We start from the raw sequence: 27,766 nt of genomic DNA, 5'->3' as shown, positions 1-27,766 counted from the left end.
ATCTCCATAAGAGTTAGCCTCTATTATTAACTCAACCTCATTTAAAGCTATTGCTTTCAAGCTTTTAACTTAAATACGCAACATTGGCTAAATACTGAAAGGTATGGTGTGAATATAAAAACACCCCAGAAATAAAAGCTAGGTCAGAGCTAAGGTAATGATCAGACCCCAATGTTATATGTTGTTAGAAAACACTTGTGACCACCAGAACATAAAAACTAAACATTTTGGCCACTGTCAGTCATCAGTTCCAAGATTCAAGTAGTTCGATATGTTCAGACATATCCAAGATGCCCCACCGCAAATACTTAAAGAAAATAGGCCATGATACCTGAATATACCATACTAGTACTTTTTAGCTTTTGTTGTTGATACATTCGAAAATATTATAATGACTATTTGACATATACCAGGGTTATGCGATTGGCAGAGGTAATATATATACAGGCCCTTTGAGTAGAATGTTAAAAAGTAAACTAGTTCCTTACTGTAGTGCCCACTCCTTAGGTTGGCTTCTCTTAGGTTAAATTACTTCAGTTAAAAATAGTGAAGTTCTAGCTATAGTTCAAATGGAGTAATTTAAGCTGTCTGATGCACTTTATAGTTTGACTTTTTTTTTAAATACCGATGTGTTTATTCAAAACCATAATGCACACAGGCCTGTTTTTTAGTTTAGTTTAGTTTGCACTGGTGTGTGCACTTACATTGATGTTGATAGTTAAATGAGTTAATGGTTCACATGTACTGAGTTCTGAATGTCATCTAAATGTAGGAATGCCTTGGGCATGTGGTTCCCTGATTTTTGTGTCATGCTTTTACAACATACAATACAAGCAATCCTATGTTGTTGTTGTTGTTGTTGTTGTTGTTGTTGTTGTTGTTGTTGTTGTTGTTGTAGTACACTACTTTATCTGTAGCTATTAACATGATTGCTCATATTTCGTTTCTTGAGCCCTTATTTTGGATCAGTTTATCAACTGCCCCCATTCAAAAACTATTAAATAGCCCGGCTATATACTATAACCCTTCTTTACTTATTTAGAAATATGGTTTGAATGGAGTAATTTGAGTTGTCTGATGCACTTGATACAATTTGACTTTTTAACATGATGTGTTTTATTCAAAACCATTTCCACACACACAATGTCATGACTTTTTCAAGAACTTTTAGACAAACTATTACTTTCTTTAATATGTTTATAAATCCTATACTGACATTACAGGCAAACTATATAATATAATTATTAACTACATATTATACTTGGACTTTTTTCAAGATACTTTTGACATACTATACTAGTACTTTTAAAATAAATGTTCAGACATTCTACACTGTGACTCTTTTTAAATTAAATATATGAAATACTATACTATGACTAGGATTTGTTCAACATACTGGTGTATACAATAACCGTTTTCATATTTTGACCTCCTTCATGATATTTTCATAATATTCTATTATTTTACCTCTTTTTCTCTATATTTTCAACACACTATACCATGACCGTTAGGACACTCTGCTATTTACTATTTACCTTTTTTTTATTTTCGATATATTATTAGACTATGCTTTTTATTGAGATATTTTTGACATACTGTTAAACACATTTTATAGTTATGAGTTTTTTTGTCTGTTTTGTTTTTTTCATGGTATTTTTTAACATAACATTCAATAACTTGTTTCTTTTTCTTCTTAAAGAATATTTTTGGGTCAGATTAGACTTCAAAGGATAATGACAGTGTTAAAGGGGGAGACACGTGTACAGGCTGGATTTTAAACTGCGTCCATTGTAGCAGCAAATGTTTCAACATACCTTACATTTTCCATGAGTTCTTTTAAATTATTTTTTATTAGAAATATATTTTTACTGTTTTCTTGTTGATGTTTTTTTATTTTTCAGCTTACGAGATTGTATTTTTTCCACATCTTATTTTATCACACTTTTTTCATATTTTCAACATACTTTTATTTTGTCTTTTTCTTTTCATATATAAATATATATATATCATTGAATATTATGTTTTGAAAATACCATGAAAAAAACAAAACAAACAAAAAAACTCATAACTATAAAATGTGTTTAACAGTATGTCAAAAATATCTCAATAAAAAGCATAGTCTAATAATATATCGAAAATAAAAAAAAGGTAAATAGTAAATAGCAGAGTGTCCTAACGGTCATGGTATAGTGTGTTGAAAATATAAAGAAAAAGAGGTAAAATAATAGAATATTATGAAAATATCATGAAGGAGGTCAAAATATGAAAACGGTTATTGTATACACCAGTATGTTGAACAAATCCTAGTCATAGTATAGTATTTCATATATTTAATTTAAAAAGAGTCACAGTGTAGAATGTCTGAACATTTATTTTAAAAAGTATCTTGAAAAAAGTCCAAGTATAGTATGTAGTTAATAATTATATTATATAGTTTGTCTGTAATGTCAGTATAGGATTTATAAACATACTAAAGAAAGTCATAGTTTGTCTAAAAGTTCCTGAAACAAATTCATGACATTGTGTGTTGACATGGTTTTGAATAAACACATCACGTCAAATTGTATCAAGTGCATCAGACAACTCCAATTACTCCATTTGAACCATATTATAAATAAGAAAAGAATGGTCATAGTATATAGCAGGGCTATTTAATACTGCATTTAGAAATCACACATTTGTTACAAAGTAATTGACAATCTACCAGTTGTAAAATGTTCCTACATAAAAGTGTATCAAAACAAGTATCTTGGTAGCAGAAAAATAACTAAAATATGTAAGGTTATCATAAAAAAACCTACATGGTTAAACTTGAACTGAACAAGTGTTAAAATAAAAAAAACAGCCATTAAAAGAAACCCAATTCCTTACAAAGTACTTCATATTCTACCAGTTGTTAAGTGTTGCATTGATGTTAACATTTCCACTGAAATAGCATTAAAATCAAAGTGCCTTTTAAAGAAAAAAAATCTATTCAGACAAAGTATTTTTATTTTCTAGTTTTTTAAAGTTTTTGTATAAATAAAAGTGTGTCTTACAGTTCCTCTGTGAGAGAATTACACAAAAATCTGTCAGTAACAAAAAAAAAAGTGTTAAAATCACAAACTTGCCTTTTAGAGAAACAGTATTTAAGAAAATCTATTCAGACCATGTACTTCATTTTCTAGTTTTAAGGTTTTGCATACCTCAAAGTGTATCTAAAGGTATCTTGGTTAGAGCAAAAAGCCAACATCTGCCTAGTGTTAGTAAAGTGTTAAAATCACAAACTTGCCTTTTACAGTCACAGTCTTTAAGAAAATAAATGTGTTACAAAGTGAATGACATTCTACCAGTTGTAAGGTTTTACAAACTCTATCTAACAAAAACTCCAACTTTATGCTCACACAGAAGTCGGCCAGGGTCTGTGTGTGTGTGTGTGTGTGTGTGTGTGTGTGTGTGTGTGTGTGTGTGTGTGTGTGTGTGTGTGTGTGTGTGTGTGTGTGTGTGTGTGTGTGTGTGTGTGTGTGTGTGTGTGTGTGTGTGTGTGTGTGTGTGTGTGTGTGTGTGTGTGAGAGAGAGAGAGAGAGAGGGTGGGAGGGATAGCAAGCAGGGGTGGAGGAAGGAAAAAAGAAAGGGAGAGATGTGATTTTTATATTTTGTTTTAAATAAACTCGCCAAGATTACCCTTTTAATCCCCAATCAACACTCCAGGGCTCATCTATGCTTACCTACCTCTACAACTTTAAAATATCTACTTAAATGTCATATGAGCTGATATTACCATAAAATAGTCTCTATGTCATATTATTATTAAAGAACACTATCTTATAGCAGGCCATCATATAGCAGGCTGTACTATTTGGTTGATTATTGACCGATCATGACCTAGTAAGATTTTAACAGGGTTCACATACATTGTTTAACTGGATTGTTTTACTTAAATCAAAAACTGTCAATAAGAGTCACATTCTTAAATAACATCTATTTTGATAAAGTATTTCATTTTTCTAGTTTGAACTTTTTGCATACATAAACGTATATCTTACATTTCCTTTGTGAGAGAATTACGCACACATCTGTCATCTCAAAACATTCTATTGCAGCATTTTATCTGTTTTATGTATATACTGTATATATGTGTTGCACTGTTGGAGGAGCCTGTGACCTACGTTTTTCATTGACATATCTACACTGTAGCTAATGGGCAGATTACAATAAAGCCTTGAAACTTGAAATTATCAAAACTTCATTGTCTCACTTAAACAGCCCTAAATATCACAAACTGCCTTTAAAGAAACCCAATTCCTTACAAAGTACTTCATATTGTACCAAGAAACCGAATTCCTTGCAAAGTACTTCATATTCTACCAAGAAACCGAATTCCTTACAAAGTACTTCATATTCTACCAGTTGTAAAGTGTTGCACACTTCAAAGTGTATCTAAAAGTATCTTAGTAACACAATCAAAAGCAAAAAAAAGCATGATTGTTAACAAAGCATCAAATGGCTGACTCCTGAGATCCTTAATGTCCCCCTAACATGAAACTTAGACTATGTACATCATCCAGGGATCAACACCAGTAAATACAACTCTCTTTGTCCGATCTTCAAGCTTCAAAGGGCGGCCTCATGAGCTCCTTAATGTCCCCCTAACATGGGATTTAGACTATTTACATCATCCAAGGAAACACACCTGTAAATACACCTCTCTTTCCCCGCTCCAAGTGCCTCAAAGGGCGGCCTCATGGGCTCCGTAAAGTCCCCTAAAAATGGCACTTAGACTATTTACATCATCCAAGGAAACACACCTGTAAATACACAAGGGAGGGGGAGGGAGGAGGGTGTGTGTGTGTGTGTGTGTGTGTGTGTGTGTGTGTGTGTGTGTGTGTGTGTGTGTGTGTGTGTGTGTGTGTGTGTGTGTGTGTGTGTGTGTGTGTGTGTGTGTGTGTGTGTGTGTGTGTGTGTGTGTGTGTGTGTGTGTGTGTGTGTGTGTGTGTGTGTGTGTGAGAGAGAGCGAGGGTGAGAGCGAGGGTGGGAGGGATAGCAAGCAGGGGTGGAGGAAGGAAAAAAGAAAGGGGGAGTTATGATTTTTATATTTTTGATTTTGTTTTAAATAAACTAGCCAAGATGATCCTTTTAATCCCCTCTTAACACTCCAGGGCTCATATTACCGTAAAAAGAGTCGCTATGTCGTATTATTATTATTAAAGAACACTATCTTATAGCAGGCCCTCTTCTAGGCTAGGCCTATATATATAGATATATATATATATATATCTATATATCTATATATAGATATATAGATATAGCCATCTTATAGTAGCCTATACTATTTGGTTCACCTAGTAAGATATTAACAGGATTCACATTACAGGGCTGATCAAAGTCTTACATGTGGTGCCATATCCTTATCGGGGCTATATCTGGTCAACACATCCTCACACCAAGGTTGGCCTATGTTGACGTTATGTCAGTCCCCTGTGTCGGCTTTTTACAACGCAAGGGGCCGCCCTTAGCGTACATTTCCAACTTTCCGGGATTTGCCCTTAGCGTACATTTTCAACTTTCCGGGATTTGCGTCGCATCTGCGCACAGGGAGCAGGGAGTCCCCGAGCTCCGTATTCCCCGTATTCCCCGTATTTTTTAAAATAAAGAGACTTTAAATCACGGGCGCGCATCAAACGTGTGACGTAATGTGGTATTAAAAGTATTAAAAGAAGTGAAAATCGGTACAAATCTGGGCATGTTGAGAGCTGTACATACACACAAGGGGAGTCAGTCGGTTCATAAGAGCCAGCATGCGGGAATCTGGGATTTGTAGTATTTTGCGTATTTTTTATTGTCTTACATTTCAACAGTTTTACGACAAACTGTGACTTTTTTGACAGGGAAATTATTATTTAAGATTGACAAACATCATTATGTGTAGTTCGTGGCACAATTCAAACGGGATCGAAAGATAATCTTTCTCTCTCCATTGATTTCAATGCATATCTTTTCCGAATAAAGTGGAGGAACCCGGAAGGGGAGGGGCTTCGCCTCTCTTTAATAAGAACGCGTGGGTCGCCGCGTCGCACTTGTTAAAGCCCATGAATAAGGTAAGAGCGTCATTAATCATTTGTGCATAATCAGAGACGACGAAAACAATTAAATATACACCAAAACTGTTATTAAGTCCAGTCAGCAAGTATTGTAAGCACCTTAAGAAGAGCAAGGTAGTCGTTTTGTGAGTTTGTGAATCCTTTTAAGACATTACAATACAATTTACTGGACTATGCTAGCTAACGGCTACTAGCCACAGAGAACCCTCCTTCTGGTTCCTTCCTCAAAAACGCAATGCAATTTCTCCATAGGATTTTGGAAAATAGCTGGAAATAAGGTCTGTGGTTGAAACACATTTAAGAGACGGATCATGTTTTTTTCAGCCGGATAATATCCACATGTCGACACCATAAATCTAGTCGCCAGAAGCAAAATGCTAACGCTATGCTATAAACGAACTACAGCAGGGTCGCTGCTTCAACGTCACGCCAACTTAAGATCCATATAAATATTGTGTCTCTTCTTTCCACACAGGTATTTTGAAGTTGATATACCCCTGTGATCTCCCATGCAATCACCCACCCAAAGGCACTTTTAAGAGCCACATTTGTTTGTGTGCCTTGTCCTTACCTGTGTTGCTGTCTGTGTACTTTATCTCTCTCTGTCCCTCTCTCTCTCTGTCTCTCACTTTTGCATATTCTCTCTTGCTATCTGTGGTTACTCCTGTTTTGTCCATGTCTTTGTCCACTATTGCTTTTCTATTTTTGTATATATTACTGTTTGTCTGTCTTGGAGATATGACCCGACCAAAGTTACGGCCGTGCCCTACTTGCCAGACTCTTAATAAGGCAAGTATCAAATCATGCACTGTCTGTTACGGGACCCTGTCAACAAAGACGAAAATCATAAAAAAGACAGCGACCCTGGACAGCACATGGGGGCAAGGAGTGGTTAGGAATCGCAACGTTAACCGCATCATTGATTCTGCCCGTATTGCAGTAAGTCAAAAATGCTCATAGCTCATTAATGTCTGCTAAGTGAAATTAAGCTTTATTTGTTTAACATATCATAAGACAATGTGATCAGGCTTTTCAATAAAAACACATACTCTCATTTTCATCAGTTTCTGTCATCCTGCAGGGATACTTTTTACATCTTTGACTTGATTTGAACAAATGAATATTATTTAAACAATTAGCTCAGTCTAAATAAGCATTTCGGCTCCTACAATATTGATATCAGGGTTTTTAGTCAAAAGTCCAACCCCAGGTAGAAGCCATCTCTACCTATGTATTATGTTAAAGAGCAACAATAGTCAGTGTTTCCTATCAAATAATAATCCTGAGTCCTTAGGATGGCGATGGCAGGAACAGCAGAGACACCTTTTCCCTTACATCTTTATGACCATTGGTCTTATACAATGCAAGATCAAATGTTGTTGTTTCTATGGTTTATCGAAATCAAACAATTTGTCGCTAAATAATATCTAACATCATATTCAATTAGCTGTCCTTGAAATTAAGTAGCTTTCTACAGTACTAATGTAGTGGTTTGAACTAATGTGTTGCAACTGTTTTCTTTTCATTTCAGGTGTTGAAACTTGAGGCTCTGGGCTTCAAGACAATTTTATTTTATGGGCATAGAGACAAGAAATCTCGAAATAAGTGGGTAGCAGATGTCATGACCCATTTCGCCGCTTCTTCTGTGACCAAAGCCATTTTGGATAAGATGCGGAGGGTGTATGAAGTCCTTCTAACTCAGGCTAAGAGTACTTTCTTGTTTATTTTAGACCCCACTTGTGTGCCTCTCCATTTTTATTTAATAAATAATACTGACGTCTGTACCTGACACTCCCCCAGCAGAACAATCACAGACAGCTCAGCAGCCACAGAGCGCCAGTGCAGAGCAGCCACAGAGCGCCAGTGCAGAGCAGCCACAGAGCTCCAGTGCAGAGCAGCCAGAGCAGCCACAGAGCTCCAGTGCAGAGCAGCCACAGAGCTCCAGCGCAGAGCAGCCAGAGCAGCCAGAGTTCTTTGTTCTGAATCTCATGACTTGCCCCATCTCGCCCTCTTCTTCTCCATCCTCAGCCTCAACAAACATGCCACCACCACAGACATCTTCACTCAAAAAGGAGGGGCCACAAAAAAAGAAAAAGAAAACAGTTGGTAAGTTTTGCATTGGAAATATTATTGCACACACTATTATTACATTCGCTTCCTGACAAATTTGACTTGTTGCATTTATCGGGTAGTAAAACCAGTCTTCATCGCATCACCAGGTCTTTGAATTTGTAAGCCTGAACACAGATTGTTATTCTTTAGTTATTATTTGTATTCTTTAATAAATAAATAAACAATAAACTTGACTTTGACCTTGACCTATTTGGTGTTATTTTGGAACGCCATGGTTAATGTCAACCCCTAACTTAAAGGAGGGGTAGGTAAGTTTGAGAAACCGGCTCGAGCTACACTTTTTTGTTATATTCCATGGAATGCTCTTAATATCCTGATAGCAATGCATATTCTAAGTGCTTTGAAAAAAAATCCATTAAAAAAGTAATCTGTGGAAGCCGTAATACTGTAAAAACTACGACCAATTATTATTATGCTCTCGTCAGCTAGACGTAACATTTGTAATACATTTTCACAAAACAAATATGCTCGCTTCAAAAATATAAGCACTGACAATAACTGTGTTATACATTTGTTTTACATTCATTATCATGATCTTGTGCGCGTTCATGTGTTGTTGGAGGAGGTACTCTGTAGGAAGTCTGAAGGAAGGGGCGGATTCTTTTCGGTTGTGTACTTTGGAATTTTTGTGCACTCGAGCCGGTTTCTCAAACTTACCTACTGCTCCTTTAACCTAAGAGGGTTATGATGAATACAATGTGTTGGACTCATATTTGATTCAGCCATCAAACATCACATTCATGACCTAATAAACTTTTTTTGTTTTTTTGTTATTTAAGGTTGCCGCAAATGTAACCTTCAGAAGGTCTTCCTCTTTGACAAGGTACTTGGAAGAAGAATGAATGAGGTAAGATATACAAGGCTTAATTGTATATATTTTCCGTTGTGAGGGCCTTACTCATTAACTCATTCAGGCCTTTACAAGAAATACTAAAAGTAATATAATAAGTAATATCCAGTAATTGCTTAAAATTATAAATGATTGTTCCCTGTGTGTTTTATGTGTTTGTGTAGGGGAAAGCAGAATGTAAAATATGCTGGTTGCTTTGCTCTGTGTGGTAAGGAGTAGTAAATATTGCATTTATACATATTTGTATTGTTTTTAAACCTTTGATGACAAAACTGCGTGTCGTTTTCTGCCCTCTAAAATCCAACATAGTGTTTGATTACGTTACCAAAGTATTACAAAAACGTCCCTATCTTTGTAGCATCAAAACAAAAGTAGCACACAGAAAGATATATATTAGCTACAGTTCCTAAGTTGGGGACCCCCATGGCAGTTAAGTATGCTCCTTTTCTAAACCAATGATAAAGTGCTGTTTGCCTGAGGTAAATAGGATTGTGTTGGGATTTATTCCAGGAGCGCTGTATCATTATATACATGAGCAGAACATAGCAGTGAGGAAAAGCAGGGAAATGAGGACGAAGAGGAGAGCACTGATGAATGAAAGATGCCGTCATTATCCTTATCCCTGTGTGTTTATAACTACTCCTTGAAACACAAAACCTGAACCTCATTAAAACCATGATTAAGTTGCAAAGTCCCCCTTTAACAACATTAAACCTGGCCGCTGTACAATAGCTGCCCACTGCTCCTAGTACTAGGATGGGTTAAATGCAGAGAACACTTTTCCCTGTGCATATATGTGTGACCATTAAACAGGGTTTCATCCTCCAATTCTATATGTAAAGGTCCCATGTCATTCTTTTCCGGTTATTACCCGTCCCCTTGTGTGTTATCGAGGTTTTAATGCATGTAAACGGTCTGCAGAGTCACAAACCCTCAAAGTACACCCTGTAGCGAGTAAAACTCTTTTTCCATTGTTTACTTCCGGGGCAGGTTGACGTCACTAATTCCAAATGGACCAATAGGCACACAGCTATAGAACAATAGGCACACTCTGCCAGGGCAGACTCCCGAGCAGCTCAGTAGTCCGCCCCGCGAGGCCCCTGGAGCGGACAGTGTGAGGTGGATTTCCCATTGTGTTTCCCTGGAGGCTGAATATACACCAAGTGCCGTGAAAGACCACGGCACCCAGACCCCACGCAGCAACCAGGAAACAACGCCAGTAATCCAGCTCACACTGCCCGCTCCAGCAGCGAGCCCCGCAACGTCCCCCCAACACGGCACCCAGACCCCACGCAGCATTCTCATCTGTTTGTCGTCACTGGTGTCATTTTCTGGTTGCCAACAAACGCCATTGTAACACATAAACACTGATGTTCCACAGTAATGGTGGTGGACTCATCAGAGTGGGCTTACAGGGGGGTGGGGCAGGAGCTCCAACAAGCCGTTTAGGACAGAGTGAATACACATACTTTACAGAGATGCTGTATGAGAAACCAATGTGAGTTTGGAACATTGCACAATATAAATCTATTCTAGTAGACCTCAACGATGGAATTATGATCAGGATATAATAAATAATAAAGGCCTCTTTGAAATGAGTCCTTCTAAATCATTTATCGGTAAAATATGTTTGTGTTTAATTTTTTCATCAATGATCTTAAAATGTGATCTTTGTTCTAATGACACTTTGTGCATTTCACAGTAACCGAACCTGGGATAACACATGGGAGCCTGCCTGTAATTTTGAGTGCCTCACTGCCACACCCGAGTCGCCAGGTCCCTCTGGTTCAGCATGAGAGCTGCCTGGTCAATGTGTTGTGAATCCAGGCAACACATACAATATGTACATATGTTTACTGTGTTTATGTATCTATGTCTTTATTTGTGTAAATGTTTCGGATATGGAAATGTTTTATTTGTTGCAGTGTCATTTAGTATTTGAAAAATAAACACTTATTGTTTGATCACGGGCTCTATATTTATTGAGACAGTAAGCACAGCGTGTCACTCGATTGATTTTCTTGAAATACATATATATATTTACAATCCTATCTACAACCCTCTTGCTTTGCAAACCGGAAAACATTTTATAAAAATACTATCTAACTAGCTTTGTTTTCTATAATAGGAAGTTGTAAATACTCAATAGACTGTGCAATTAATAGTATAAATGTGGTTTAACATATCTGCACGATCAGGTTATCAATATGTAATTGTCATATTGATGAAAAGTATAATTACATTATATTAAGGTCAAGAGCTCTCTATAACAGTTTGTCTCATGTTTGTAGCCCCTTTTATAGCAGAATTAGCCTTCAAACATGCACGGATGTCAAGGTTGAAAAGTCGATATTTCAAAGCAGGAGCCATGCAGGGTCTTCATACTGACATATGTTACTCTGCAGGTCGAGGCCTTTCCAACAATGTATTTTGTGTAGCCCTACCCAAAAGTGTTAATGTTCTCATATATCACAGGCCAACCCTGTCTCGTCAAAATTACGTTTAGACAGAAATAAACTGCATTCCCAATTACGTTTAGGTAGAAACGTATTTTCTCCCACTTTACGTTTGTTTTGGACGTAACTCTACCTTTATTTTCTACATATATTTGCCATTTATTGTCTTGCTTTCCTACAATGCGCCTGACCGGCACGGGGCTGCTTATTATAAATGCATTGTAAAAAAAAATGGTTCGGCTGCATTAAATATTACATTATTATATGAGATTTGGCTCAGAACGGACACCGGAAACTGACACCGTTTTTATTTGTATTATGTTTTATTAACTAGACCACTGGGTCATGTTATTAAGACCCTCTTTTCTGTCGGTTTGGTGTTACAAATATCCAAACAATATATGGATAACAACAACATATACGTCATAAACTGAACTGTAAACAGTAGTATATTTGATTGTGTTAACACTTATCTTGACCGTTTGAAACGCCTAGTGGTTAAAGCATGTTATTGAATTTCTTTGTTGATATGTTAGATTTTATGAAAAATACATATATTAAGAGTACATACAAAACAGGGGGAAAGTAGATGGTCAATGATAGAAATATAGATGAAAATATCAAGAAGATACTGTAAGTGATCTCTACAATAAAACAGTTTAGTGCCGGATGTACAAAGATATTAATAGGAGGATGTGCAAAACAGACAAAATTAACCTTTATTCAAACATTAAAGAATACTTTAAGTTAAGGTCTTCTTTTAAATAAGAAAAAAACTTTGCGGGTATCTACAGATGAATATTAAGCCTGACAAAGTACTTAAAGTCTAATATATTGCATAGTTTGTTGTTGGACTTGACAATCGACTTTCCTGCATTTATATTAATCCCGTGACCCGTTTCAAGTTAAAGTTAAATAATAACTACACTCTAGTTTGTTTATCGGAACAAGGCTTCACGATATCCTCCACAGCAGCTATAGAAACACTACAAAACTTATTTTGACAATTTTAGCCAAGTCTGAAGATCTCTAAAGAAAAAAGTGTATAATTTGGTGTTGACCCAGCAGCATGTTGTGGGTGACTCGGGGTCAAGTTTGGCCCAATCAAGATTCATCTTTGACTTTAGACACCCCCCACACACACACACACACACTAACACTTGAACCTGAACTCACACATGCACAATATGTGGTGTAATGTGTTTTGGGGCCATAACATTAAATGACAACAGGATTGTACAGTTATGAATGCATTATAAGTTAGTTATGATGTAGTTAAAACAATATTGAATGATAGTCATTTTTGTTGTGTTTTTGGACTGAGATAAATGTAAGTGTTATACAAGTTCATTTGAATAACAGAAAAACTCCATCCATCCATCCATCCATCTTCTCCCGCTTATCCGTGGTCGGGTCACGGAGGTAGCAGTTCCAGCAGACAGAAAGACTGTCAATCAAAATGCATCCTTGGCATCTCAGGAAATTAGATCCCTTGTTGTGAAAGTAATGTTTTAACTAACAGCTAGAATAGCTATATTGACACTAATTGTGTGTAGGCATACAATATACTAACAAATTAATTAATTAATAACACCTCTACACAGATATATATCTATTTATTTATTCCCAAACATACACAAACATTGATGTGTCTGATGTAAACATTACAAATATTGCAAAGGATATTTATTTAGAAAGAACATTCAAGGATCAGATGAGTTTTCATAGTATATATGGAATCTAGCTATTCAGTCAGCATAAACTTCAAATAATTCCAGGAGAACGGGATTCTGAATTGGAGATTACTGAAGCTCCTGAATATTCTTATATTCTTTATTGTAAAACTGTATAACACAAGAAAAAGACATTGTTTTACAGTTGCAATGAGATAAGTATAGATGACAGGTATACAGAAACACGACATAAATGACCATGCTATGGCTAGGCTAGTTAGACAGCTTAGAAGGCTAACAAACTAATCTATTTGATAAGTGAAGAGAAAACAAGAGTTTAGCTAAATGCTAACAGTGCTAAGCTAACAACGAGCTAATATGCTAAGCTAACGACGATCTAGTATGCTAAAGACGCTAAGCTAACAACGAGCTAATATGTCAAGGAGGCTAAGCTAACAACGAGCTAATACGCCAACGGATTACATTGTCATTGACGTGAGGCGTTAGCCTAGGCCTAGTGGTGCAGATGCATTTTAACGTTGCATAGTAAAGGTATGAAATACAATCAAATTATGAAATTATATGATATATATATATATATGATATCTATATGTGTATAAACAGTGTGGAGGATTTATATGGACAGTGATATCAGATATCAAATGATATGCGTGATCTGTATCGCTACCAGAGGGGAAGCAGCTGGACCAGGTTGTGTCCTCAGTGTTCCTCAGATAATTGTGAATGAACGATGACAACGGTATAGGTTGGTTGCCTATTTTAGATCCTGGGAAATAGTGAATACCAGTAGCCACAGAGTGGTTTCGATTCTTAGTGCAAGTAGGGCATACATGGGAACTGATAGTCTTGCAGAGTTAAGTTCATTGTCCAGTATGAGAAAGGTGTCAGTTTCTAATCAATTTCCGAATCAGAGTCACTGTCGAAATCCTCAGATGAAGCCCTCTGCAAGAAGTTGATGTTTTCTGCTCCAGACAAAACTTGCAGGTAACACGCTCTGGTGTGCGTCTTCATCTCTCTGATGTTCTGCCTCTTCCTGAAGACAATGCTTGGGATCCCTTTCAACCCCTCGTTGCTTAGGCTCCAAGGCAGGTCTTAAATAGAAAACAATAACAAAGAACGTCTGTTAGTAATACAGTCATTATTGCATTGTATGTTAATTGGATTTAACATAGGAATACATACTTTGTATCGGCTCACTGGGCAGAAGGCAGGACAGCTCTTTCAGGGAATCAGCACGGGCTTTGAGAGCTTTCCAATGGTGGTCCATCTCTGTGACCACAATCTTCTTCTCCTCCTGAAGTCTCCTTATTGCCATGATGATGATGTCAAACGCCTTTCTTTTAGTCTTCAGATCCACAGAGTCTGGATTGCATTTATGAGAAAGACTTAAGTCATGTGTATGCGAAATTAAAATGAATAGAGTCCTATGGGGTTACAGATTGACATTTGATACATTATGGGTTATGTGTCAGATTTGTTGGAAGTAGTCAACAGACTAATGTACATACCACTGTGTGGTTGCTGCCATGGCCAAGCTGTCTCGCCAGACAGAATGGTTTCCAAGCACAGAGTTTCTGTACATATACAACCATTTGGTTGTAAGTTTCCACAACAGAAGTCAGGGTCCCCTTCTCTGTCCTGATCTTGCGTCGGATCCTGGCACGACCTTTGCTGCCGTCTGTGTCTTTATAAAGACGCTGGGATCGTCTCTTGATACTAGCCACCAGCACCTCAATTCTGCTGGCCAAGGCATCAGCATCATTTGAGGTGGTTGTTGTTGTTTTTGCGGCTAAGAAATAAATAAGTGAGTTAATAAGATTTAATATTAGAACGTTTCTGAAATACCTTGACTTCAACCAAACTGGTCTAGGTACAGATGTAGCGATTCATTTCAGACAGTTTGAAACGCGAGGGCCGTGATTGGTACGTGATCTGCCCTCGCTCAAGGGAAAACCTCCAGCTTGACTTGAGACCGCCCCCGTGATAGATAAATGTAATTATAATGAAGCCAGCTGCAATGGATCATTGATCCACCAGGGGGTGCAGTGGGGTTCCACACTGGAGCTCATGTGAAATAAAGTGAGATACAGTATGCTGGATGTACAGCGGAACTTTGTTAAGATCCATATGTCACGGATATCATACTCTGTGCTAAATAAGAGACATGTAATCATTTACAAAACATCACCATGTTGTTATTTAACAAAATAATGTTGTTTAGTCGAAAAAAACGAACGGGAGGAAATGCAGCCCGGCTCTCGATTTTTAATCCTAATTTAATCATCATCTTCACCACGATCATTTATGTTTAGGTTTGCCGAATTGACATGAAATCAATGACACATATGAATATACTGTATTCAACTTCATTAAAACGTTATTAACGTGCCTAAACTCAGTAATTCACAAAAAATATTTATATTTTAATGGAGCCTCGTCGGCAGATCAGGATCCCAACGCGCAGCGGAGGGATCTTGGTCTGCATGACGGGTGTTATTTTCCTCATAAGGAACAAGTCGCTGCAAATTATCCCGCTTATTACACGGCCACATTCTCAACAAAGTAACGACATGACTCCCAATATTAATTTAAATGCTTTTATGGATTTAGAAAATGTTTTTATTGATTTAAAAAATAGTTGTATTGATTTAAATTGACATGCATCCGCTAAGAAAAATAGTCTGTTGTTACCGTTTTTTAAACAGTGTGAATGAAACGGCAGCTCTCTCCCCCCTCCCCCCCTGATCTTTCTTCTCCAGCAGCTAAATTAACTGTAGGTTACTCTGAGTGACCATAGACTGTATGTGACAAGCTTACAGTTAGTGATGTAACAACACCATAAAAGCTGGTGGGTTGAAAGCAATACGGGAGGTAAAAATAACTAGAATAATTGTGATTCATTTGTTGTGGCTTTTATGTTTTTAGGTATAAAATGTTATGTAATTCAGGCTTATAGTTCATCCTTTTCTAAAAGCCTTCAACAATGACAATATTCATAGTAATTTAATAAATCCTTCCAACACACATTGTAAAAAATAGCCTACTGTAAGTTAAGAAATCATTCCAATATGTACATCTTCTGATGTAACAACAATAACATTATAAATAGTAACATAGCTGAACATGGTATTGCACATTTAGCTTTGAGTATTACTGACCTGAGATGTTTTTATTACATGAATTAAGGTGACTGAGGCTTTGGGATGCAAACTCATCTGTATGAAAAAGGTGACAAGGATCCGAGCCCCCGGCTCCCCCACCCCACGGAATATCGGCTTTAAAATGAGGAATAACAGAGGATATTAGCAGAACAACTAAAGCAGCAGTGTTAATAATAACAGAAACGCTAAAGAGTCACATCTAATAGAAATATATAAAAGCATTTATTTTAATTGTGGAGCAGTCAGTTTATAATTTTGGCAGCACTGTTGAGCATTTTGAAAATTTATTTTCATGCCTCTGTGCAAGGCTTAGTCTTTCTATCTTTATAGCCACATGATGTAAAGTAACTAAGTTCATAAACTCAACAAGTACTATACTTGGGCACAATTTTGAGATACTTGTACTTTATTTAAGTATTTCAATGTTTTGCTACTTTGTTCTTCTACTCCACTACAGTTCAGAGGTACATGGTGTACTTCTACTCCACTCTATGTATTTAATACCTTTAGTTACTTTACAGATGTGGATGAATGATGTGAAATATAATTAAGTGTTAAATCAGACTTTAGTTCCACCTGGAGTAAATCCACAAGCTACCCTGCAGTATACACAGTCATTCAAACTAGCTGCACCTTTACCAGCTTTGAGAACACTTTCATGATCAATCATTATAAAACATATCATATATATTATTCTGAAATGGACCAATCTGCACAATGACTACTTTTACTGTCGCTACTTTCACTATATTTTGATGATAATACTTTTCTAGTTTTACTTGAGGAACATTTTGAATGCAGGACTTTTACTGTAACAGAGTATTCCTACACTCTGGTACTTCTACTTGTACTCAAGTACAAGATCTGAGTACTTCTACTTTTACTCAAGTACAAGACCTGAGTACTTCTACTTTTAATCTACAAGATCTGTGTGCTTCTACTTTTACTAAAGTACAAGAGCTGAGTGCTTCTACTTTTACTCAAGTACAAGATCTGAGTACTTCTACTTTTATTCTAGTATAAGATCTGAGTGCTTCTACTTTTACTCAAGTACAATATATATATTTATATATATAATATACTTATACCACCTCTGTTTATAGCCTATGAAAAAAACTATTAGAGATAGAAGGCTAAAGCTAACGTTAGCAAATAGTGACAATATATGCAAGCTAGCTAGCTCAACAATTCCTTAAATAATATTGCCACAGAAAAACTTTTCAGTTCACATCACGCTCTGCCGCTCCGACAGGGAGCTCTGCTCTGAACACCTGAACGGCCCGTTCTAACAGCTGTTCACCAGCGGTCCAGTCTGTGCCACAGTGACTCCGGACGCACAGTTAATATTAACGAACGCACCCGTAGGTAATGTAGCTGCTGAAGCTAGACCATCATCTCGGAGCAGCAGAGCCTTATTATACATCCATGAGCAGAGCCGACAGGCAGGAAGACTCGAGCACACAGCTCGTACTTCATTATAATATATAAAAAAAGAACACCATGCGTGTCATGATGGCACATAACAGCTCACGGCCGCAGATTACTCCCAGACCACCCCATACCCCAAAAATATTTTTATTGCAGATCTACATGAAATGACATGAAGTCACTGACAAATATGAATATACTGTATTCAACTTCATTAAAACGTTATTAACGTGCCTAAACTCAGTAATTCACTCAAAAATATTTATATTTTAATGGAGCCTCGTCGGCAGATCAGGATCCCAAAGCGTAGCGGAGGGATCCTGATCTGCATGACGGGTGCTATTTTTAAATTGACATGCATCCGCTAAGAAAAATAGTCCGTTGTTACCGTTTTTTAAACAGTCTGAATGAAACAGCAGCTCTTAGCTGTGTATTTACACAACTAATGTCCCATCAACCACAGCTCTCTCCCCCCCTCCCCCCTGATCTTTCTTCTCCAGCAGCTAAATTAACTGTAGGTTACTCTGAGTGACAAGCTTACAGTAGACACAACACTGTCATTGCAAGTGACCCTCAGTTAGTTGACTTTTATGTTCAACTGCTAAATTCGTTACTGATAAAAAAGGGCTTCTACTGTACCTAATTACCTTAACACTAGAACCGCAAGAGGTTTTTGTATAGGCCTACCTAAAACCGTCAAATCCCGCTATTAGAATGCAATTTTAACAACATAGGGTGCTACATAACACACTTTCAGGAAAAGTCACGGACTGGGAGACTTTAATATTTTATTGAAAAAAAGTTACATTGCACACACACAACACACATCACACAAATTGACCCGATTGGCAGTTCTAGTGTTAAATAAACTCACTAATTAATGAAACCAGTTCAATACGCATTATTCTTATTCTTATCATTCTTTATGAGCGCAGAAATAGTCTTAAAATCAGATCTGTTTTGCAAATGAAATCTGACGGCAGGCAGTTAGCTCTGATCACCTATGATAAATGCGCCACACCTAATCGCTGGCCATTCGGCCACAGAGCTCCCTCTATACAAATCAAACTGTAGACGGTGTGGAAGCACCTATTGTTTTAAATAATGGTCGGAATGTGACCTGTGAGCCTTCTGAATTACCGTGGGACAGCACATTCTAAACTAAAATGTTCAATCAATAAAGTAACATCTTATCTTAATAATATCTTCATATTAATAATAATAATAAATCATACAGTATGTGCCCGAAAGGGAGCAGGAGGAAGCAAACACAAAAATATACTGCATATTAAAGCAAACGATTGTAAAGGTAAAAGTATGAGCATAAAAAATAAAGAAGTGTAATGTAAACATTTACATTATTATTATGATTATTTAATATATAAAGACAATATATTATTGAATTACAAGATTAGATATACTTTAGTATAGTATCTCAAATATTGATGCGTTCAAATGCTCTTCAAAACCCAACTGAAAGTCCATGAAACTTGTCTTTCTGTATTTGTGAATGAAGCGCCATCTCCTGGTTAAAACCTGAAATTGAAAATCTGGCAACGCCCTCTTGGAAAATAGTGGGAGGGCTTAACATTCCTCTATTCTGGTCTTAGGCAGGTCGTAGGCAGGAAGCTGTAAGCTGGAGTCTGAAATGAAGTGCTACATCATAGAGCCTCAATCAAAATCAAAATTGCAGAAGGGCGTTTTCTAAAGTCATATATGTTAATCATTTCCTCAGTACATTACATGTTACTTGTTCGACACTTTAATCCAAAGCGACTTACATACTCAATACTGTGGGCAATCCCCACAGGAGCAATTTGGGGTGAAGTGTCTCAGGGACACAACGACATGCCGACTGCAGTGGGGTTTGAACCTGTGACTAGGCCTGTCACGATAATTAATTTTGTTGGACGATACATTTTTCTGGAAATTATTGCGATAAACGATAATATTGTCGGCACCGTTTTAAGACCATTTTAGACATAATGATAATATATTATAATAATTCAAGTACATCCTTTCAAACATAACTTTTTATTGAACATTCAACATTGCAAATGAAATGTGAAATAATATTAAAATATATAAATTATATATAATAAAACAAATTAATTAAATTATAATAAATTAATTAAATCACACAACCAAAACAATAAATTAAATAGTCAGGCTGGAAAACAGAGCTCTCTCTCTCATATATATATATATATATATATATATATATATATATATATATAAATAAATAAATAAATAAATAAATAAATAAATAAATAAATATGAGCACACATTATATCACAAGCAAAAAAAACCTCCTTAAAACAACGGTCAAGTGTACAGTCCACCGTCAAAGACCCAGATGCCTCAACAGGCCATATCCAAATCTGTTTTTCTAAGTTTTCGAGCAAGGAACACCAACATGTTTGCATTGTCGGGCGGGGGCTCTCCATCTCCAGCTGCCGTGTTTGCTCCCAGCTGGAAAAACGGAATGGGGTGGTTGTGTTTTAGGTGGTTTAAAATGCGTGGTATTGCCTGCTTTTGTCGCTACCTTTTTTAAACCAATGCGACACACCGCCCGGCTCATTCAAGTCCGTAGGTTCGCCTCGTTGATTTGGTTTGAATCCAAAATACTGCCACACCGGAGAATCGAGATGTGTAGTTAGGTTTTGTAACCAATTCCATTTCACTTTAAATTCCCCGCGAGTAAGTCACACGTTGTCTCCCGCTTGTCGCTATATTATTAATTTGGCTGCTACGCTGCTGCACGTGCAAGCGGAGTGTCCTGACCTGGCTGTGTGTCAGCCCCACCCCTCACAGCGCCCCTGGCAGCCACAGCGCTCCAGGCTAAAATGCCTTAAACACGGAGATTAGAAACATTGCAGAGTACCTAGCTGCATGCTTGAAGCGGGAGTGCTTACGGTTTCCATCCACTGAAACCCGCAAGCATATCCGGGGAGCACGCAGGACAAATGAAGCTCTCCTCTTTGCAGATGTTTTCCACCTCAAATCGATGTTCTCCCACTCAAAAAGACTTTGTTGAAAGTTGCCTGCTGAGATCTTCCCAGACTATTTCCAAAAAAGAAATTAACCATTAATTCACTGAAGAAAGTATGCAACTAACATCTTTTAAATCCACAAAACCAACAGATGATCAATACTGTAGGATACATAAATGTAGTACTCACACGGCCAAAGCGGAAAGTTCTCTGATCAAGCATTCTTAAAAATGCCTGGCAGGAAAGTCCTGGTGCAGCCATCTTCATCTCTTCAAATGAATTAAACACATCTGTTTCATAAATTGTTGAGAAGTTAAGTGTAGCAGGCCAGTAGCCACTCTGGATAAGATCGTCCAATCCAGCAGCCCAAGTGGCATCACATGTGTGACAACTCAACTCAGGCATGCTGAGATCGTGTCTTCCTAGAAAAAAACGAAACACATAAATTGTAATGCAAAACGTAGGCAGCAAATAGTTGTTTGTAAAATTCACACACACATCTATGGAAACACTTGTGTGTTGTATAATTGTTAAATATATATATTTTAGTAGTTTTCAAACAAAACAAATATTAACATATTTACTATTAATTGTGACCACAGCAACAACCTTTCCTGGGTTAACCCTTAAGGACACTGTCGAGCATCCACAGATTTTCTCAGGCATAAGCCGAACTGAAAAAGATCATACATGTGAATTAAGACCATTTGTATCGATTCGGAAATATAACATTAATAATAATAATAATTTCAATTTCTATAGCGCCTTTCACGAAACCCAAGGACGCTTTGTGATGTGAAGATTTATCAAACCAGAAAATGAGGTACATTGCTAAAACAGTACTGAGAGACTGACTAATATTGAGTATACACAAGATTAAAAATAAAATAAAAGGAAATATGAGTCAAAAGGGCATTGTTTGAAATGTCTAATGACCAATGATCTCTAAAAGTTCAATAATGAAATTCATTTCAAACACTTACCACAATGGGAAAGAGCCTTGTCAGCAACAAAAGTTGTTGGAGGTAATGGCTGGAAGAATCCGGCTGTCATGGCATTTCTGTTGTGAAGTACATGTCTAGTGTGCATGCTAACATCACATTCAGCACAGAGGAAAGGGCGTGGTCGGCAGTCACGACAACGGACAGCAGCTGGATTGCTCCCACACTGTTGGCAGATACGGTTTGCAACATTTTCTTGTGCTACTGTGCTGTTAATCAGGCGGGGCCTCTCATTCTTCCACCTCTCTAAAAAGAGATTTGTTCTTGTGCCCCAGTCTAAAGAAGCCATAAGAGGAGCTGTTGGAGCTGATGTTTCTAGCTCATCACCTGAGGCATCGCTTAGTGATAGCTGGAGATCTTGTAGAAAACATTCTGTTAAAAGATAAGGAATGAAACAAAAAAATATTGTTTTATACTACATCAAAGTTTACTTTATGGAGTAGCTGTGGCTTGGAAATATTTAACAGCTATGTTTATAATTATGTTAAATGGTTTTTAAAATTCAAACATGGAATTAACATTTCCAAATCTGTGCCACATCTCACAGAAACAAGTACAGACATATGGAGATAGTGATTTAGGCTTGGAGAAACACAATACATTACATACCAACAGTCTCTGGAGCAAAGACCATCTCACAGTCAGTGTCAGGAGCATCAACACGAGGAGCTTTCCTCCGACTGGGACCAGCTGTACAAAAGAAAAACCTTTACCATAAATACTATTTCAATGTCTTCATTACCCCTTAGATAGAATTACATGGAGTCAAATAATCTGGTCAAGTGCTATAATCATGTCAGATTACCTTTCAAATGTAAAAATGTTTGCCGTTGGATTGTTTTCCCTATACATCAATGAATGTAATGCTGTTGTTGTAGTACTCATTAGATAGTAAACATTCTAGTTCTTCAACATATACTGGAAATGAAATACTCACCCTGATTTGGCAGATTCCTGCTTGCTCTTGGTCTCTCAAACATTTGGTTACCATCGACGTCTCTCTTTTTCCATTTCACAATTGGTTCAGGTGTCTTCACTGGTGCTGCTGCATCCTTATCCCGTTGCTTTGAAATCAAGTTATCAAGACCTTGGAGCTCATTATTGAGTTCTTCTTGTTCTGCCTGTTCAACAAGGTCATCTCGGCTCTTAAGGACATCTTGGAGCTCATTGTTAAGTTCTTCTTGTTCTGCCTGTTCAACAAGATCATCTAGGCTCTTAAGGGCATCTTGGGGCTCATTATTGAGTTCTTCTCGTTCTTCCTGTTCAACAAGATCATCTCGGCTCTTAAAGAGCATCTTGCAGGTTTTTATTTTTTCTACATTTATGCTTAAACTTGCTTGAAAATTACAATTAAAAAAGTGAATGCAGGATTTGATATGTTTTACGAGACATAAGGGCAGGAATTCAGAGGGAAAGGAGCAATTTTGAGCTCTGCTCTTAAAAACGGCTTTTTTTTAAGGTCATACGTCAAACGCGTCATATTACATCACGCAGGGGACACATCTCCGCTCTCTGACCGCGGGTATAGTAGAGTTGCGTTGAGTTGAGCGGTTGTGTTTTAAGGAGCTGGTATTTTTCGGTAGTTTTACATTGTATTTCACCATTTGTAATCATGGTGCAGTATTGTGATTGTGCAGGTTGCACAAATACCAGCCGGTCAGGACATCGAGTCCACAGTAAAAAGGACCGGAGCTAGCGTTCGTTCCTGGGTGCGTTGTGCATCCACCTCCATGCAGCACATACTCTCCAAAGCTTTATCAGGAAACCATATTACTTCTCTCTCCCCCCCCTTCGCTGCTCTCTCTCTCTCCCCTCCGGTACACGGCACCGTAAGACGTAGTGTGGAGTTGCATTAGGTAACGCTGTGGTGGCTGTACTGCTCCAGCCGTCTCCTTTGTGTTTGTTTGTTTCCCCCTGTCTGTGTTGTTTGTGTGTGCGTGGTGGCTGTCACTCCTTGCTCCCGGCTCAACCTCCACTCACCTGCTGCAATCAGCTGTGCACCCTCCCCGACTACACACCTGCTTTCCATCAAGCCATTTACAACGACATATCAACAGAGGCTCCACAACCTTTCTCCGCCAGATCGTCAAGTATCAGCCGTATCTCACGTGTCTCCTCCCGTACACAGCACCGTAGTGTGGAGTTGCATTAGGTAACGCGAGATACGGCTGATACTGTACTTGCGCATTAGTTTCTGTTATGGATCAGTATCAACAATCCTGCCAGTAACGTTACTATATGATCAATGCTACTTTAGTTATAGCCTGATATATGATAGCTAACTTTACAATGTTGTGATGTGACGTTAGCTAACATTCTGTAGCTAACGCCGGTCACTCACCAAGATAGCTGACCAGTTCTCCACTGGTTCTCCTCACACCACAGCTCAATTTCACTCCGATGGCCGTTATTTCTTCTAATCCTTGGCTGCTCCTGGTCTCTTGGACGCCTAGCAGGCTCATAATTATAAGGTTGTGGTCCGTCATATGCATTCGAATATTCATGTTCAACTTCTTCTGTGTCTCCTGTGTCGAAACTAGCATTGGGATCCATGTTTATTAATACGTTACACCGGCCGCTCTGCCCTTGTGTCCCCCGTGTTACGTCACACGCGGGAGGTCACGTGCCGAGGCTTTTTTATGCGGAACTGAACATTTCTTACAAAAACGACGCCAGATGTCACTGTAGTGTATATTTCTGTATATTTTTTTGAAAATCTAGTGTATTCATCATTTTCCTACACATTTATTCACAGGTGTCTTTAACCTGGAAGTTGCTCTTAAGGACATCTTGGAGCTCTGAATCACTCATGGTGATGCCCAAAAAGATAAACAGACAGACAGAAACACTCACACAGACAGAGAAGACAAAAAAAGGGGTAAGCACAGATAGGGATAAGTGAGAGAGGGAGAGTGAGGGACAGAGAGAGATACACAGACAGCAACACAGGTAAGGACAAGGCACACTGAAAAGGACGGTTTGGCAAAACAAATGTGGCTCTTAAAAGTGCCTTTGGGTGGGTGATTGCATGGGAGATCACAAGGGTATATCAACTTCAAAAGACCTGTGTGGAAAGAAGAGACACAATATTTAGAAAATTAGCCAAGGTACCTTTTACACTATCTTTTGTGTTCAACCTGGATGTGTAGTTTCATAAATTGTCATTTATTTTTGTTATCTTAAATGTATGCATGCCTCTTAATTAAAGTAAAATGTCTGTAAATGTCCCCTCTGTGGGATAAGTAAAGGTAAAGTATGATTATATTTGACAAATAAAAGTAACACTATATTTGAAGGGTTGTGCATAAGATACACATCTTTCATAAACATGTAGGAATAATCATTTGGACTGCTCTTATTGGGTGTCATTCAGTCAATTCACTCATAGTCATACCCTATTAAAATGTAAAATTCTACGAGCTAATAGCTAATGAATAATAGCTAATAGAGAACTGCAGTGACGCGTCCTAAAACCTGGAAGTAAGTTAGCATTTTTACCACTTCCGGTTCCTTCGATAAAAAACATTGCAATTTCTCCATAGGATTTTGGAAAATAGCTCCAAATAAGGTCTGTGTTTGACACAAATTGAAGAGACAGATCACGTTTTGTTCTATGACATTAAATACATCAGCTGTGACCCCGCTGGTGATTTTTGAAGAGATTACGCGTTTGAAAAACGATGGTTGTTAACATGTGGCTGAATAGGACTACAGAAGTTGTCCAGGCAATTCATTATCCGGCTGAACAAAACATGATCCGTCTCTTAAATGTGTTTCAACCACAGACCTTATTTCCAGCTATTTTCCAAAATCCTATGGAGAAATTGCATTGCGGTTTTGAGAAAGGAACCAAAAGGAGGGTTCTCTATGGCTAGTAGCCGTTAGCTAGCATAGTCCAGTAAATTGTATTGTAATGTCTTAAAAGGATTCACAAACTCACAAAACGACTACCTTGCTCTTCTTAAGGTGCTTACAATACTTGCTGACTGGACTTAATAACAGTTTTGGTGTATATTTAATTGTTTTCGTCGTCTCTGATTATGCACAAATGATTAATGAAGCTCTTACCTTATTCATGGGCTTTAACAAGTGCGACGCGGCGACCCACGCGTTCTTATTAAAGAGAGGCGAAGCCCCTCCCCTTCCGGGTTCCTCTACTTTATTCGGAAAAAATATGCATTGAAATCAATGGAGAGAGAAAGATTATCTTTCGATCCCGTTTGAATTGTGCCACGAACTACACATAATGATGTTTGTCAATCTTAAATAATAATTTCCCTGTCAAAAAAGTCACAGTTTGTCGTAAAACTGTTGAAATGTAAGACAATGAAAAATACGCAAAATACTACAAATCCCAGATTCCCGCATGCTGGCTCTTATGAACCGACTGACTCCCCTTGTGTTTATGTACAGCTCTCAACATGCCCAGACTTGTAGTGATTTTCACCTCTTTTAATACTTTTAATACCACATTACGTCACACGTTTGATGCGCGCCCGTGATTTAAAGTCTCTTTATTTAAAAAAAATACGGGGAATACGGGGAATACGGAGCTCGGGGACTCCCTGCTCCCTGTGCGCAGATGCGACGCATCATATGACGTCACATGTTTGGCATGCGTCGATTGAAAAAGCTTTATTTAAAACAAAAACAAGGACAATAAACAAAGCAGTCTTCACAACGGCCAGACAAAATACTTTGAGCCGCCCTACAGCCAAAGCCCGAGACACTATATAAAGCATAATAAAGACAATATATAGAGAGCATAATGTTTTTAATGCAATGCAGTCTAAAAGTCCGTTTATTTAGAAAAATACGGGGAATACGGAGCTCGGGGTTTCCCGGCTCCCTGTGCGCAGATGCGACGCATCATATGACGTCACATGTTGGGCATGCGTCTATTGAAAAAGCTTTATTTAAAACAAAAACAAGGACAATAAACAAAGCAGTCTTCACAACGGCCAGACAAAATACTTTGAGCCGCCCTATAGCCAAAGCCCGAGACACTATATAAAGCATAATAACGACAATATATAGAGAGCATAATGTTTTTAATGCAATGTAGTCTCGCAACGTAGGCTTCAGCAGAATGGCCCGCGGTGGGTAGCATTCGCTCGCGATCTCAAGTCGTCTACAACATACGTTTAGGGAGCTATGTAGAAGCCTATGGACATCCCAGAAAGTTGAAAATGTACGCTAAGGGCAAATCCCGGAAAGTTGAAAATGTACGCTAAGGGCAAATCCCGGAAAGTTGAAAATGTACGCTAAAGGCGGCCCCTTGCGTTGTAAAAAGCCGACACAGGGGACTGACATAACGTCAACATAGGCCGACCTGGGTGTGAGGATGTGTTGATCTGGTTTATCATTGACCGATCATGACATTGCTATATTAAGATTCACATCAAAGGAATTATGATCATGACATTGCAATATTAAGATTCACATCAAAGGGCTTATCTGCCGCTATGGGGGCAATGTTCACAAAAACAAGTCATAAAAGATAAGGGGGTCAAAGGTCTGAACAGATAAGAGGGTCAAAGTCTGATTTCAGAGTGACAGGTGGCGTGACTTCCGGTGTTTTGGGGCGGGACTTCCGGTGTTTGGGGGCGGGACTTCTGGTTTATAGGGTCATAAATCATTCCTTATCAAAATCGAACAGAAGTGGGTGTCTTATAAGTACTTATTACATTTGACTTCAGGATTCCTGCATATACCCTGTAATAAGAACGATATTACCCCTCCTGTACCCGGGCCGATGACACGATGGAATTAAGAGAGCTCAGACCTTCACTTATATAGAGGTTGGAACATGTCACTTGTATAAATAAATAAAAGCATAAATAAATGTAGGAATAAAAACATGAATAAATAAATAAATGAATAAATACAGGAATAAATAGCGTACAGTGTTTTCATGTAGATTCAGTGTGTGTGCTGTGGCTCAGCTGGAAAGCAGTTGACTCATGACCG

At 37.9% G+C, this 27,766-nt stretch overlaps 2 protein-coding genes across 4 annotated transcripts; one reads left to right on the top strand and one right to left on the bottom strand.

Moving 5' to 3' along the window:
• Positions 1–6,083: 6,083 nt before the first annotated feature.
• LOC307022100 (uncharacterized protein) lies at positions 6,084–11,028 on the top strand. Of its 2 annotated transcripts, none has more exons than XM_079654678.1 (6): positions 6,084–7,019; positions 7,612–7,789; positions 8,109–8,186; positions 8,993–9,060; positions 9,228–9,271; positions 10,766–11,028. In XM_079654678.1, exons 1-6 carry the CDS (start codon positions 6,756–6,758, stop codon positions 10,857–10,859), a joined length of 726 nt encoding a protein of 241 aa, XP_079510804.1. In that variant the 5' UTR covers positions 6,084–6,755; the 3' UTR covers positions 10,860–11,028. The 2 variants fall into 2 exon arrangements, with proteins under 2 accessions (XP_079510804.1, XP_079510803.1); XM_079654677.1 differs by having other exon boundaries at positions 7,884–8,186.
• Positions 11,029–13,150: 2,122 nt separating this feature from the next.
• On the bottom strand, positions 13,151–25,967 carry LOC307032145 (uncharacterized protein). 2 transcript variants are annotated; one of them, XM_079669940.1, is made up of 10 exons: positions 25,865–25,967; positions 22,734–24,860; positions 22,406–22,486; positions 21,779–22,168; positions 21,380–21,469; positions 20,985–21,217; positions 20,687–20,865; positions 14,722–15,002; positions 14,396–14,575; positions 13,151–14,304 (listed from the first exon to the last, which is right to left on the bottom strand). In XM_079669940.1, exons 2-8 carry the CDS (start codon positions 23,089–23,091, stop codon positions 14,972–14,974), a joined length of 1,362 nt encoding a protein of 453 aa, XP_079526066.1. In that variant the 5' UTR covers positions 23,092–24,860; positions 25,865–25,967; the 3' UTR covers positions 13,151–14,304; positions 14,396–14,575; positions 14,722–14,971. The 2 variants fall into 2 exon arrangements, with proteins under 2 accessions (XP_079526066.1, XP_079526065.1); XM_079669939.1 differs by lacking the exons at positions 13,151–14,304; positions 14,396–14,575; positions 14,722–15,002 and having other exon boundaries at positions 20,086–20,865.
• Between the last annotated feature and the right edge of the window lie 1,799 nt (positions 25,968–27,766).

Source organism: Notothenia rossii (assembly GCF_949606895.1).
Source record: "Notothenia rossii genome assembly, chromosome: 1".
NCBI lineage: Eukaryota > Metazoa > Chordata > Actinopteri > Perciformes > Nototheniidae > Notothenia > Notothenia rossii.
This window is presented reverse-complemented; position numbering and strand designations above follow the sequence as displayed.

Coding starts and splice junctions, on each gene's coding strand:
- LOC307022100 (XM_079654677.1), top strand. CDS start 6,756: ATGTCTTTGTCCACTATTGCTTTTCTATTTTTGTATATATTACTGTTT. Junction 7,790..7,883: donor CCTTCTAACTCAGGCTAAGA/GTACTTTCTTGT, acceptor CTCCCCCAGCAG/AACAATCACAGACAGCTCAG. Junction 9,272..10,765: donor TGGTTGCTTTGCTCTGTGTG/GTAAGGAGTAGT, acceptor TGCATTTCACAG/TAACCGAACCTGGGATAACA.
- LOC307032145 (XM_079669939.1), bottom strand. CDS start 23,091: ATGCTCTTTAAGAGCCGAGATGATCTTGTTGAACAGGAAGAACGAGAA. Junction 22,169..22,405: donor CTTTGCTCCAGAGACTGTTG/GTATGTAATGTA, acceptor ATCTTTTAACAG/AATGTTTTCTACAAGATCTC. Junction 21,470..21,778: donor CAAGGCTCTTTCCCATTGTG/GTAAGTGTTTGA, acceptor GATCTTTTTCAG/TTCGGCTTATGCCTGAGAAA.